The 12,772-nt window shown below is 42.3% G+C and overlaps 1 protein-coding gene across 2 annotated transcripts in view; it reads right to left on the bottom strand.

Annotated features, from left to right (window-relative positions):
- RAD54L2 (RAD54 like 2) overlaps positions 1-12,772 on the bottom strand; it is a 95,896-nt gene that overhangs the window by 45,713 nt on the left and 37,411 nt on the right. For both annotated transcript variants that reach the window (XM_034777489.1, XM_034777488.1), the window contains exon 2: positions 9,877-10,080. In XM_034777489.1, the coding sequence (XP_034633380.1) occupies positions 9,877-10,024 (148 nt within the window). In that variant the 5' untranslated portion in view covers positions 10,025-10,080. The remainder of the gene's footprint in view (positions 1-9,876; positions 10,081-12,772) is intronic.

Genomic DNA, 12,772 nt, shown 5'->3' with positions numbered 1-12,772 from the left:
AGTAGAAAGCATATGTATTTCTTCTCTTGTTACTCAGCTACAGTTAAGCCCCTTGGTTTTCAGTTTGAACAGATTTTTACCGAAAAAAATCCCAGGTTTTACAAAAAGTATTATTCAGTTTTTGCTGATTTTTACCCTACTTTTGTATCATTCAAATATATTTTAAAAAATTGTTTTATTAGGAAAATACAATACATTGCATGATATATATGTACACCTCTACCTCGATATAACGCTGTCCTCAGGTGCCAAAAAATCTTACTGCGTAATAGGTGAAACCGTGTTATATTGAACTTGCTTTGATCCACCGAAGTGCGCAGGCCCCCCCCCCCCCCGAGCACTGCTTTACCGCGTTATATCAGAATTTGTGTTATATCGGGTCGCGTTATATCGGGGTAGAGGTGTATTACAATAATACATTAGTCTCTGTGTATATGCAAAGCTGTCTGTTGAAGTAAGGATATGTATTAGTCTAGAACAGGGGTCGGCAACCTACGGCACGCGTGCCAAACATGGCACGCAGCTCCCCATACACGGTCCCGGCCCCCAGCCCCATTCAGCCCCCGTGTGGGGGCAGGAGGCAGAAGCTTGGTTCTGCGGCAGCCAAGCTTCCCCCCTCCCCCGCTTCTTCCTCCAGCGTGGTGCTTTCCTGCCCCGCCTCCTCTCCGTCCCTGGCCAATCAGCTGATGGCCCTAGCGAGGGGGAGGGGGAAGAGTGGAAGCATGCACACTGCTCCGTAGAGGAGGCAGAGAGAGGTAGGGACGGAGCCTGGGGGAAGGGGGTGGAACAGGGCATATCCCTTCCAGCCCCCTGCCATGAGCCGCTCAGGGCAGGGGGCTGGGAGCACCCCCACACACACCCAGCCCTCTGCCCTGAACCCCCCACACCCCAACACACACCCTAGCCTTCTGCCCTGCACCCCCTACCCAGCCCTCTGCCCTGACCCATGAAATACCCACCCCCAAGTCTGGGGTCCTGGCCGCAGGCCCTACTCAGCCCGCTGCCGGTCTAGGTGAACAGAACTCCAGGTTGGCAGCGAGCTGAGCAAGCTGGTGGCGTAAGATCAGCATTTTAGTTTAATTTTAAATGACGCTTCTTAAACATTTTGAAAACCTTGTTTACTTTACATACAATAGTTTAGTTATATAATATAGACTTCTAGAAAGAGACCTTCTAAAAACTTTAAAATGTATTACCAGCACGCGAAATCTTAAATTAGAGTGAATAAATGAAGACTCAGCACAGCACTTCTGAAAGGTTGCCGATCCCTGGTCTAGAAGATACACACAATAAACAAACAGGCACGCACGTGTGTGCATCTGAATCTCATGCCCATCACATACACATTTCAAGTTGTTAGTAGATAACAGTTTAAAGATGTGACACACTAAAATGGGAAGAAAAGGAAAATCTGAATCAGAATACATTTCAGAACAAGGAACTTTTCAGAACTTTTGAAAGTTTTCAAAAAACAAACACTGGAGAAAAGGATGAAGTTGCATGTAAGCAGTGCAAATAGTGTGGCTCCATGTTTTAGTTCTGCAGCAAACCACACTGAATTCCATTCATCAAAGCATTACTCTACTGAATACTTTTTCCTCCTGTCCTTCCGTCAACCAAAATAAACCCTGATATTTACCCAGAAAAAAAAAAAAAAAAAGGTTTTTTTCCACCAATTATCACCTGTTTTTGTTGTCGTAGTAATAAACACTGATAAATTCCCGGGAAAAATAAAATAAATTAAAAACTGAAAATGGAGGGCCCTAGCTACAGTGAAGAAAAATACTGTGGGGACATAATTTTAAGTCTTTCACTCTGTCAACTGAGAGTGGGGAGCATAAGAAACCAAACACTACAGCAGTATAATGCAACAATACGACCTCTAGAAAGGTGGCATGTGAAATCAGTTTGACAAAACGTCAACTATCTCTTCGTGAACAACAGTCCGCAACATGAAACAACTGGTAGACAATACTAGGAGAGGATCAGCAAGAGCAGACTGTGACTGAGAAATACCAGCATAGATATGTGGGGGGCTCCAGGAGTGGAATAGTATAATAAGATCCATTTATTTAAGGACTGAAGCTCACTCAGAGGTCTGTTTCAGAAACGTGGGCAGTACCTACTGGCACTATGTGCAATTACAGTCATTGGTATTAGGCATCTTATTTTCAATGGCATTCGAATTCAGTGAAGACTTAGAAGCATCAAAATATTTTTACCTCTGGAGTATATCACGACTTTGAAACATATTAGGACTGCACAGTAATTAGGGCTTGCCTGTATACATCTTATTGAGAAGAAGTTATCAACTCGGTAAAAGAAGGAATTGGATGGTTCAAAGGCTAGGGAATGGGATGCAGAGCCTTTCATCTCCATGTAACTGATTCAAATCCAGCCCAGTCTTGTACTTCCTCCAGGAAAAGCTTGCAATGGCCAACAGGGACAAATATATTAGGAAAATTTAAACATGAGGCCGAGGCCTCTGCAGCAGGCCTTACAATACATGAATGGGATTGGTACAAGTGATCCAAGCATGAGCAGAAAGTCTGAGCAAACACATTTATGAAACTAGGAAGTAAGATTTAAAGGCAGACATCTGAATGACAAGAGGGCGGTTTCCGCAACACGTTTGTTATAAGGATGCAACATCAGGAAAATGAAAGACTAATGCATCAAAGAAATAGGATGACCTAGGTCTTTCCTTTTCCATGGTTGAATAAACAGCACATTCCCTTCTGTGTCTTACAATGGAGAGTGGAAGTGAACTTTTCCATACAAGGCAAAGAACCAGTGTTGTCATCACCATTTACCATGACAAATATGCACCACACTCAAGTAGAGTTCTTGTGCCAGAAACTGTGAGTTCGTAAAATGATCTCTTCGTGGGATCTCTCCTCCACTAATTTCTTTGGATCCAATGTTTTTGTTATATCCCAACTGTATTACGCAGACACACAGTAAGAAAGATCTCCACAGCTGGACAATGGCCATGTTACATAGTCTCTGCCAACTGTGATGGTTCCCTCCTTTTCTTTCCTACCACTTCTTACATGCTGTTCACCTTCCAATAAGAACATACAAACGGTCATACTGGGTAAGGCTAATGATCCATCTAGCCCAGTATCCTGTCTTCTGACAGACCACAAGAGCTACAGAAGAACAACAGCTACTCTCTACAAGCCAGACCATTCCTTCTCTTTCCCATCTTAACTACTCCGTGCCATCTGTACTACAGCTGTCTCGCATGTGCTAAATTTCTAACAGCAGCTCTCTACACACCCCATTGCTTATCAACAAGTTGAGGCGGTCTACAAATCTGGACTGCTTGTAAGTTACTGAAAAGAATGGAAGGAGGACATACCTATTAGCATCTAGTACTAGCACAAACAATATTCTATGTGCTAGTACTATATGATAATTGGTATGTCCTCCTTGCATTCCCCTGTTCAAAGGCACTAAGTAACTTGTATTAAAAAAGGGATTTTATCTAATATGGAAGTACAAAGCCTGAAGTTGCACTTTTATGTCTATTTTCGTGTTACTTGTATATGTTTCCTTTCTCTTTCTATTTCATCTTTGAATCGGTGGTTTTTCAATTAAAGAACCTTTTGGTTTATTTTTACCCCAAGCAGGTCTCTGGTGTGTGTGTGTGTGTGGAGTGTGTATCCCAAAGAAAGTTGGTAACTGGGGGATTGGTTTCATGTCTTTGGGGGTGACAAACCAGTGGGGAACAGTCAAAAGTACTGGTAATTAGAACTCAGGGAGGATGAATTTGGACAGATTCAGGACTGGGCGAGGGGGGGGCGGTTTCCTGGTGTCGCTTTGCAAGGAGTAACTGGCCTGATAAAAGCCAGGGTGAGACCTTATGCTTGTGGGCTGGCTACTGGTGTCAGGGATCTGAACCACCATGAAGGGCCCCAAGGTCACAGAGCAGTTAGTGACAGAACCCCTTACTGGTCTGGGTGGTCCGCACGACATCACATCCTCTCCGTAACTTCATCACCATCATGGAAAAAAACCACGAGAACATGGGAGTGTCCCATGCTCCCACATGGACAAGATGGGGGGGAGGGATGGTTTAGATGCTGCTAATCAATCTATAACCACTGAACTACATCAAATTCTACCTACAAAATATGCTTCAGCAGCAATTATATGTACTTTGGTTTGGGGTTGTTTTTTTTTGGTTTTGTTTTTAAACAGAATTTCATCCAAAGCCCTCTGGGAGTCTTTCTACCGACTTTAATGGTCTTTGGATCAGGCCATAGGTACAAATTTGATCAACTTTTTCCCCTTTATATCTTTGTTCATGTAATTTTGGTGTGTTTTCTTTCCCACATTAATTCACTTAGACACTCAATTACAGTATCCATGAGCAATCCAACAATTATAAACCAGAGAGTACATAATAGGAAGCAAAAATGCAGTAATGGAACACATTTATCCATACCTACAATGCCATTTGCAAGCCAGAAAGCACTATCACAACTACAAACTACATACAGTTTCAGATTTCAGCCTCATGCTTCTGAAGGAGGATTTTTAAACTATATTGAGAAAAACAACTTATTTTTAGAATAATGAAGGATACCTTGGCATTTAACTAAAAATATCTTCCTCCAAACCTGCTCTTGCACCCCTGCAACATGTAATATATAGTAAAATAAGTACATCTTTGATTTATCCTGAGCTACCATGTTTTGGTGAAACCAGCATATGCTAGTAAAATGCCTGCTGAAATTAAAGAAAAATTAAACCAGGAGCTGATATTTAGTTTAAGCCCACCCCCCAAAAGGAAGCGTTTAACTATGTTCATTATACGCTTCAGGTAACACTGTTGGGGGTGTTGTCTAAAAGACAGAGCAGAGGACTGAGAGTTAAGATTCATGAATTCTGTTCCCGGCTCCACCGCTGACTGACTAGGTGACCTTGGCCAAGTAGTAGTAATAATTCCACCTTGTTTTACTAGATCAGCGAGACCCAACACCCCAATCAGTGGGTTCAAGGGAAGGAGAACTCTGGTGACATCACCTCCTTTTAAAGAAGTAAAGCAAGTCATTACTCCAGATTAATAACATTTTGACTACACCAGACTTTGTGCCACTCTCTCAGAAAGTAAGCTGTTGTCAGAAAGCTGGGGCAGATAGGGGGAGAGATGCAGTGTGGGAGGCAAGAACATCACTTTTGTTTGGAACTTTCCTTTATAAAAGTCACTGAAGACTAGGAACCAGAATTTGTGCATTTCGAAAGGCTTAACACAGTGAGAGAGACGGACAGACTGGCCTGAAGCATTGTTAGTCTGTAATACCCTGAAAAGGGGATGGGGGGGGGGTTAGGGAGGGCCTTGTCCTTCCTTCCCACATCACCATTCAGGCCACGCCCACTCCAGTGGAAATCTTTTAGGTAATACTAGATAACCCAGTTCATGGGGTTAGTTAAAATACTGGAGTCAGCCAGAAAGGCACCCCCTTGTCTTTACTTAAACCCATAGTATCTTCTCATGTTCCTCCAAGCCTTACTAAGGTATATCCTGTATATACTAAAACGCCACCTCCCTCCCTCCTTTACACCCCTGGCAGAATATGCTCTACACAAATAGAACACAAGACACAAGTTCACAGAGAAAACTAGTAATATAGTCAACTGGCCCATGCCAGATTTACTAGAAAAGAAAAACAGAAATCAAAATGAAGTACAGAGTGTTCTTCTCAAAACATAGAAGGGATTTTCAGTGGCACCACTGCAGACTTAGCAAAATGTCTATATACAGGACTTATTCTTACAGGAGCTGGTAAGGTTCTACAGGACATGTCCTGTACACAGACATTTTGCTGAGGCCAAGTCTACACTACAGGGTTAGGTTGAAATTAGCCGTGTTAGGTCGATTTAAAAATGAATGCGTTCACACAACCAACCCCGTTCCGTCGACCTAAAGGGCTCTTAAAATCGACTTCTGTAATCCAAGGGGAGTAGCGCTAAAATCAACTTTGCTGGGTTGAATTTGGGGTAGTGCGGACGCAAATCAATGGTATTGGCCTCCGGGAGCTAGACCAGAGTGCTCCATTGTGACTGCTCTGGACAGCACTTTGAACTCTGATGCACTAGCCAGGTACACAGGAAAAGCCCCGGGAACTTTTGAATTTCATTTCCTATTTGGTCAGCATGGCGAACTCAGCAGCACAGGTGACCAGGCATTCCCCCTAGAATCGTAGAGCACAGAATGTTTCTATGCTCCCCCTATCATCTCTGTCCCTGAGGTTATTGCAGATTAGAAGGCGAAAAAAACGCACTCGCGATGACACATTTTCCGAGCTCATGCAGTCCTCCCACACTGATAGGGCACAGCTTATGCATTGAGGCATTCAGTGGCAGAGGCCAGGAAAGAATTAAGTGAGCGCGAAGAGTGGAGGCAGGACACGATGCTGAGGTTAATGGGGGAACAAACGGACATGATGAAGCATCTGTTGGAGCTGCAGGAAAGCCAACAAGAGCACAGACCCCCGCTACATCCACTGTATAACCGCCTACCCTTCTCCCCATGTTCCATAGCCTTCTCACCCAGACGCCCAAGAACACCGGGGGGGGAGAGGCGCCCTCCGGGCACCCTGTCACTCCACTGCAGAGGATGGCCCAAGCAACAGAAGGCTTTCATTCAAACAGTTTGATTTTTAGCGTGGCTACAATAAGCAATGTGGCCTTGTCCTTCCCTCCTCCCCCACCCCACCCGGGCTACCTTGTCCGTTATCTCTTTTTTAAATACATGCCAATACACAGGATGTTAACTAGCAAGTAAATCATCTGGCATGGAGAGGAGATTACCTGTATGCCCAAGCTGGATATACACCTTGCCTCACTCAGAGTTCCCCACCAGCTGACTTAGAAGTAATGCTGATCGGCTCCAAAGGGAGCTGCATCCAGTTCTAATCAGCCAAAATAAAAAGGAGCAATGCAGAGTCCTTTGGCAGAGAAAATAAGGAGAAAAGGGGGAGATTACATACCTAGCCTCCCACCAAAATAAATCCTCCTGCTCTACAAATAGTATTTTGCTGGGTGAGTTATAGGCTATTGATAATGCTTTTATATTTATTTATAACTTTATTATTTACTAGCATGGATCATTATGACATTTGCACAGAGACAGAGCAGGACTTAAAAATACAAATCCTCCTGATTAATTTCAAAACCCGCCTGGGCTAGAGGCAAGTCCTTCCTTTTGTTTCATCCCCACCTCCAAAAACAGAAGAGCCTCCTTTCCATGCCAGTTTTATTATGGCAGGCTCCACTTTTTCCCTGCCTCCTCCCCCAGTTTCCAGTCACACACCAAGAAGTGCCGAACTATTCAGACTGCTTGTATCACAGATCTGAGGCAGAATGCAAAGAGCAATAAAGTTTGTTATGCTCCTGTACCATAGCAGATGGAATCATCTAATAAAAATATAGTGTTCCCCAAGGAGCAGCTGCAGTGTCTTATGCTGCCCAGAAAGAGGAAGAAGAAAAAAATTCATTGACTTTGGGATCTCTTTTCCCCTCAACATTCACCCACACACATGAAATGCTGTTAAATCATTATTCTTAAATCTTCTGGGAAGCAGCAAAAATGATACGTTTACCCCCTTTCCTCTTGAAACAACCATCCCCACTAGAACAGGGGTTCTCTATCAGCAGTTGAAGAGATTGGAAGTCACCCATCTTCCCTCCTTGGAATCACAGTGGCATTTTAAAGACAGTCCTTCCAGAACTGAAAGGAGTTCAGCATGGGTCAAAAGTAGAAGGCAACAGACTAACATCTATCTTCCAACATTGCAGAAAAAGTGTAAGTAAAATTATATTTTTCCCCTCACCTACAGCACCTTTTTTCCCACAATAAGGCCCTTCCTTGCCTTAGACACAAATACTCCCTGATTAAATGGGATAACATTTGATGGGCTAACAATTACAGACACAAGGTGGGTGAGGTAATATCTTTTATTGGACGAATTTTTGTTGGTGACAGAGACAAGCTTTTGATCTTACACAGAGCTCTTCTGTGTAAGATTGAAAGCTTGTCTCTCTCACCAGCAGAAGTTGGTCCAATAAAGATATTAACTCACCTACCGGGTCTCTCTAATATCCTGGGATTGACATGGCTACACCTACACTTCATATAACAATCACAGAGGCTATTGCATTCCTTCTCTATCCCTCATTTAGGATTGTACACAGACAGTAACAGGCCCAATTTATAGGATGCTATCAGATTAAGTCAGGGCCCCATGCCCACCAACCTGAGTAACTGTCACATAGAGAACTAGACTCAGCAAATTTTCACTCATCTTCATCTCCCAACCCCACATATGTAACAGGGTGTTCAGCTTACAGAACCCACTGATCCCCACTGAAGGAGCTGTCCCCTAGCAGGCCACTGTTGATGGAGCCTGCTTCAAGTAAGAACACAGTGCATTCACAACAAAGAGAGGGAACTCTCTCAAGATAATACTGCGCTGCCCCCTCCCCACTTGCCAAAAGCTGGGTTCTGTGGGTTTTGGCACAAGCACCCCTATGATCACAGAAGCAGAGAGGAACACAAGTTCACATTTTTGGTCTCCTTATTTGCTTTACAGATTGTACATGAGGTTAGCAAAACAAATTATTTTGGAAGTCTACTTAGTTTTTCACTATTTATGTTATATACTTCTTCCATTTCCATCAAACTAGACAATGAAAATAGGCTAGTCAGTTTCAAGTCAATTTCACTTTCAATTTCATGCACCATCTTCACAATGCTGCAATTTATGGGTTGCAAAATAGATGCAGAGGAATTTTTATTTAAAGAAAAAAACACTTTCCATTGGAATTTTAATAAATACATTTTAAAATATATTGGTCTGAGGTTTATTTTTAAAAAACTTAAGTTATGGGGCAAAGTTGACCTAACTGTGTCCTTTTAATAGTGTTAGGCATTTCTTTAATAAGGATTCAAGAATATCAAAGTTCTTTACAAACCTGAATTAAGACTACAAATCTGTGCAGCAAAGTATCATAATTTTACAGATTAGAAAACTGAGACCTGGAAAGATTAAAGACAGCTCAAGATCATACAGAATCAGCCATAGTGACACATCCAGGAATATACTTCTGAAGTTGTTATTTTCAGTCCCCTGCTCTAACCACAGGCCCCACTGCTGTAAGTTAGACTTCTTCGAAACTAAAGCAGGAGTCCTATGACAGTTTCTGTTAGAGACTTAAAAATACAGAACTAAATTAGATCACAGCCAGAACCACTAGATGGACAGCATGGCTGTTCCATTATCTCATTCCACCAGTACTAAATGAAGGTTTTCCAAATCCAGGTTTAAATACAAACATAACCAGAAGCCTTGGAGAATGGCATCTGAATGCCAATACTCACAACTGCATCTGTTAAAAAATGAAATCTAGAGTAGTGTATCAGTCATTCACCCTGAACAGCAAATTTTTGAAATGTGATTAATCCATATCATTTCTCAGAGGCAGAAAACAAGTGACTCTCTGTCAATATTAATAATAGGACAGTACCACCCACAAACAAATGAATCTGAATTCCAGCCACAGCAATCAGAAATAATCCCAGACATCCAGAAAGAGTGAAGACAGAACACCACAGAGGGATTCATGCAATAGTTCAAACAGCCAACATTTTTCCTCGGGAAACGTTTGATGCATGAGCAATCTCTACACTTGAAACGCTCAGCAAAACCCATAACAGAGGTTTGTTTTCTTCCCTCTCTATTTAGATTTTATTTCCATGGGGCTCCCCCAAGCCATACATTGAGAATTAGCAGTTCCAGTGATTATGCATGGTAAAGTGTGTGTGTGTGTGCGCGTGTGTGTGTGTTCACAACCACAATCACTCACCATTCTCATCAAGTAAGTCTTCCTCGTCATCCCCGTCATTGTCCTCCTCCATTGCCTCATCATCTTCCTCCTCCTCCTCTTCCATATCCTCCTGCTCCAAGTCCGGGTCCAGGTCTGGATCACTCCCTGAGATTGACTCGTCTGACATGATTCCCAGTGGTGCTCCTTGTGCATTACCTGCTCATGGCCTATTGCAAGGCAGCCCTGCAGGAGTAGGAAGAAAAAATCCATTCAAGAAAAACTCAGTGATGCAGAATTTCAGATACAAAAGCCACCCAAGTGCAGCTCATGACAAGTTTGTGTGGTTCCATAACTGCAGTTAATATTTATCCTGGACATCAGAATCCTCACAGAAGAGAGAATCATGGACACAATCGTTAAAGAGGAAGGCAGTAACCCACACCCAATCTATTCACAGATCTTGCTTGAGTTATTGCCAGGGCTTTAAAAATTTAGCCAATATTCAAAAATTAAGCAAAGAAGCCATGGTGAAAGATGTCTGTGCTTCCATGACAGAACCCACGCACCAAGGCTAAAACCTGCAGAATGCAAAGAAAACATGCGTACACTGTTTATTGTGTAATAATAATCTCCCTTACTTTAGTAAGCTTTCTTCCCCTTGCTGGCTTCACTCCACCTATTCTTTCCTACAGCAGTGGTAATGCTGTCACTTTCTCTGTGGATTCCTCTTCTGAGTAGGTTTCCTTTTCCCCATCCTTTTTTCTCTTCCTACAATGTTTGCTACCTCCTCTATACCATACGTCTCTTTTCTAATTTATATAATCAATTTCACCCTCTCCCTGCCACACACCCAAATTATACCCATCCACTTACACATAAGGTTTGGAAACCTAACTAAATGCCCAGGGAATTAAACGTATTAGCCAAAGTATGATATGAAAGATGGGCTACCTCCACACTGTGCCCCTGATCTACCCCCAATGAACTTTTCACATGTGCTTGCTCCCATGACCCAAAGTGAATAAATATGAAACAAAATTAGCTCTCAACTTCTAAAAGGAAAGTCCTCACAACACAGGCAAAGTCATCTGTAGATAGCAGAGTCACTATGCTCAACAGCAATGTACCAAAATGATTGAGGCTCAGAGCTCTGGAACAGTATCAGAGGCTCAAGTGACACGCAACAACTAATCACTCAAGCCAGAACATCTTGATTGTTATTCTTAGTACACGCAGGCCAGGAGAAGCCTCTTGTGAATACTGGCATAACAAACTGCTGCTAAAATATTCATATTTTATATAAAAAATGATGCAAACACCTAAAAAAATTCCAAGATATTACTATCCAAATATACAACTATTAGAGACAAAGGTGACCTTTCAATTTGATTTCAGATGTTGCTGTCTCTCTAAAGCATAGGGTCAAAATGCTAGCTGAAAATTCACTTCCAGGTAGGGTGACCAGATGTCTCAATTTTATAAGGACAGTCCCGATATTTGGGACTGTGTGTTATATAGGTGACTATTACCCACCACCCTCATCCCAATTTTTCCTACTTGCTGTCTGGTCACCCTACTTCCAGAGAACAGAAAGCGGATTGAGTAGATCATTTGACACCTCTTCATGGTCCAGCAATTCAGTTTCACATACAGACTTTATGTACCTCAGGATTTTATACTGCAGCCTATTACTCTAGTATCTGAGTACCTTTACTTTTCACAGTGGTCTGTGTATCTTATAAGCAAAGACAACCTTCCCTTAGTACAACATGAAGAAACACTGTGACAAGGGTCCAGGATCCATTGGTTGCACCATCCCTTTTAAAGGAAGGAAAAGAGACGAATAAAACCTTGGGAGAGGATAACAATACATTAACCCAAAAAAGACAGGTTACAGCTACTTCCTGTAGGGAATGGGACAGGAATGCTAGGCTGTGGAGAAACTCTCACCTAGTCCCATCTCAGTTTGTCACAGTCGGAGTCTCTGTATAGAATGACAAAGTAAACTGGAAGAAAAGGCCAAGGTGATTACGAAGGCACAGGTTTGTCAGCTGAGACCACCTATTGCCCCAGCGTGGATTTCATTACAGATCTTTCTGTTTGGAAGTGCCTCAGGTGTGTTTCAGGGAGAACAGTGTCATATGACAGCTGTATAGGGTTAGGGAATCTTAGTATTGGATAGGGTGGGTGGAAAGCAAAGTGTCAAAGGAGAGAAAATGAAGATAATGGCAGATAACCAATCCATCCTTGGAAAAAAGCTAAAGAGGTGTTCAAACTTGACCCTCTGAAAGGTCACTATTCAACATAACCAGCATGGCCCTACATGTGCCTTATCAAACATTTTCCGTGTTCTTCATGGATTGTCAATCATCTGCTTTTGCCCCTAGCACCGATGCCACTTAAGATTTAAGCAGCAATGTATTTGGGAATTGAAATATACATTTTAAAAAGACATGAGTCTCAAACTCTTTTCCAAGCAGTTAAAATAAGCCTGTATGCAAGCTTTCAACATCTACGTAAACTTTTCATAAAATATGCAGAACTTTCATTTTCTGATATATTATTAATTATTTGTATTAACACAGTGTCCTAGTCATGGACTTGCTAAGCACTATAGGCTGGACATCCTGGAAGTTAAGAAACACCACACAACCCTGTAAAATAAGGCCTGAAAAATTACAAATCTAACAGCTAAGTCTGTTAAAATTACTCCAGTTACAGTAACCAGACACTGGGAAGCTGACAGAGGCAAGAGTAACAGTGAGAATGTGTCGGCAAGACATGAAGGGAAAGCAAGAGAACAAAAGAAAATGAAATCAAGGTAAGAGGATGGCTCAGCTCTTGTGATACAGAGCCTTTCACCACTAGGTTCAATTCTAGTCTTTGATGGAAGCAACCAAAAGTTCTTACAGTTCAACAGCTGCTTAGTGGACTA

The sequence above is a fragment of the Trachemys scripta genome, chromosome 7 (genome assembly GCF_013100865.1).
Source record: "Trachemys scripta elegans isolate TJP31775 chromosome 7, CAS_Tse_1.0, whole genome shotgun sequence".
NCBI lineage: Eukaryota > Metazoa > Chordata > Testudines > Emydidae > Trachemys > Trachemys scripta.
This window is presented reverse-complemented; position numbering and strand designations above follow the sequence as displayed.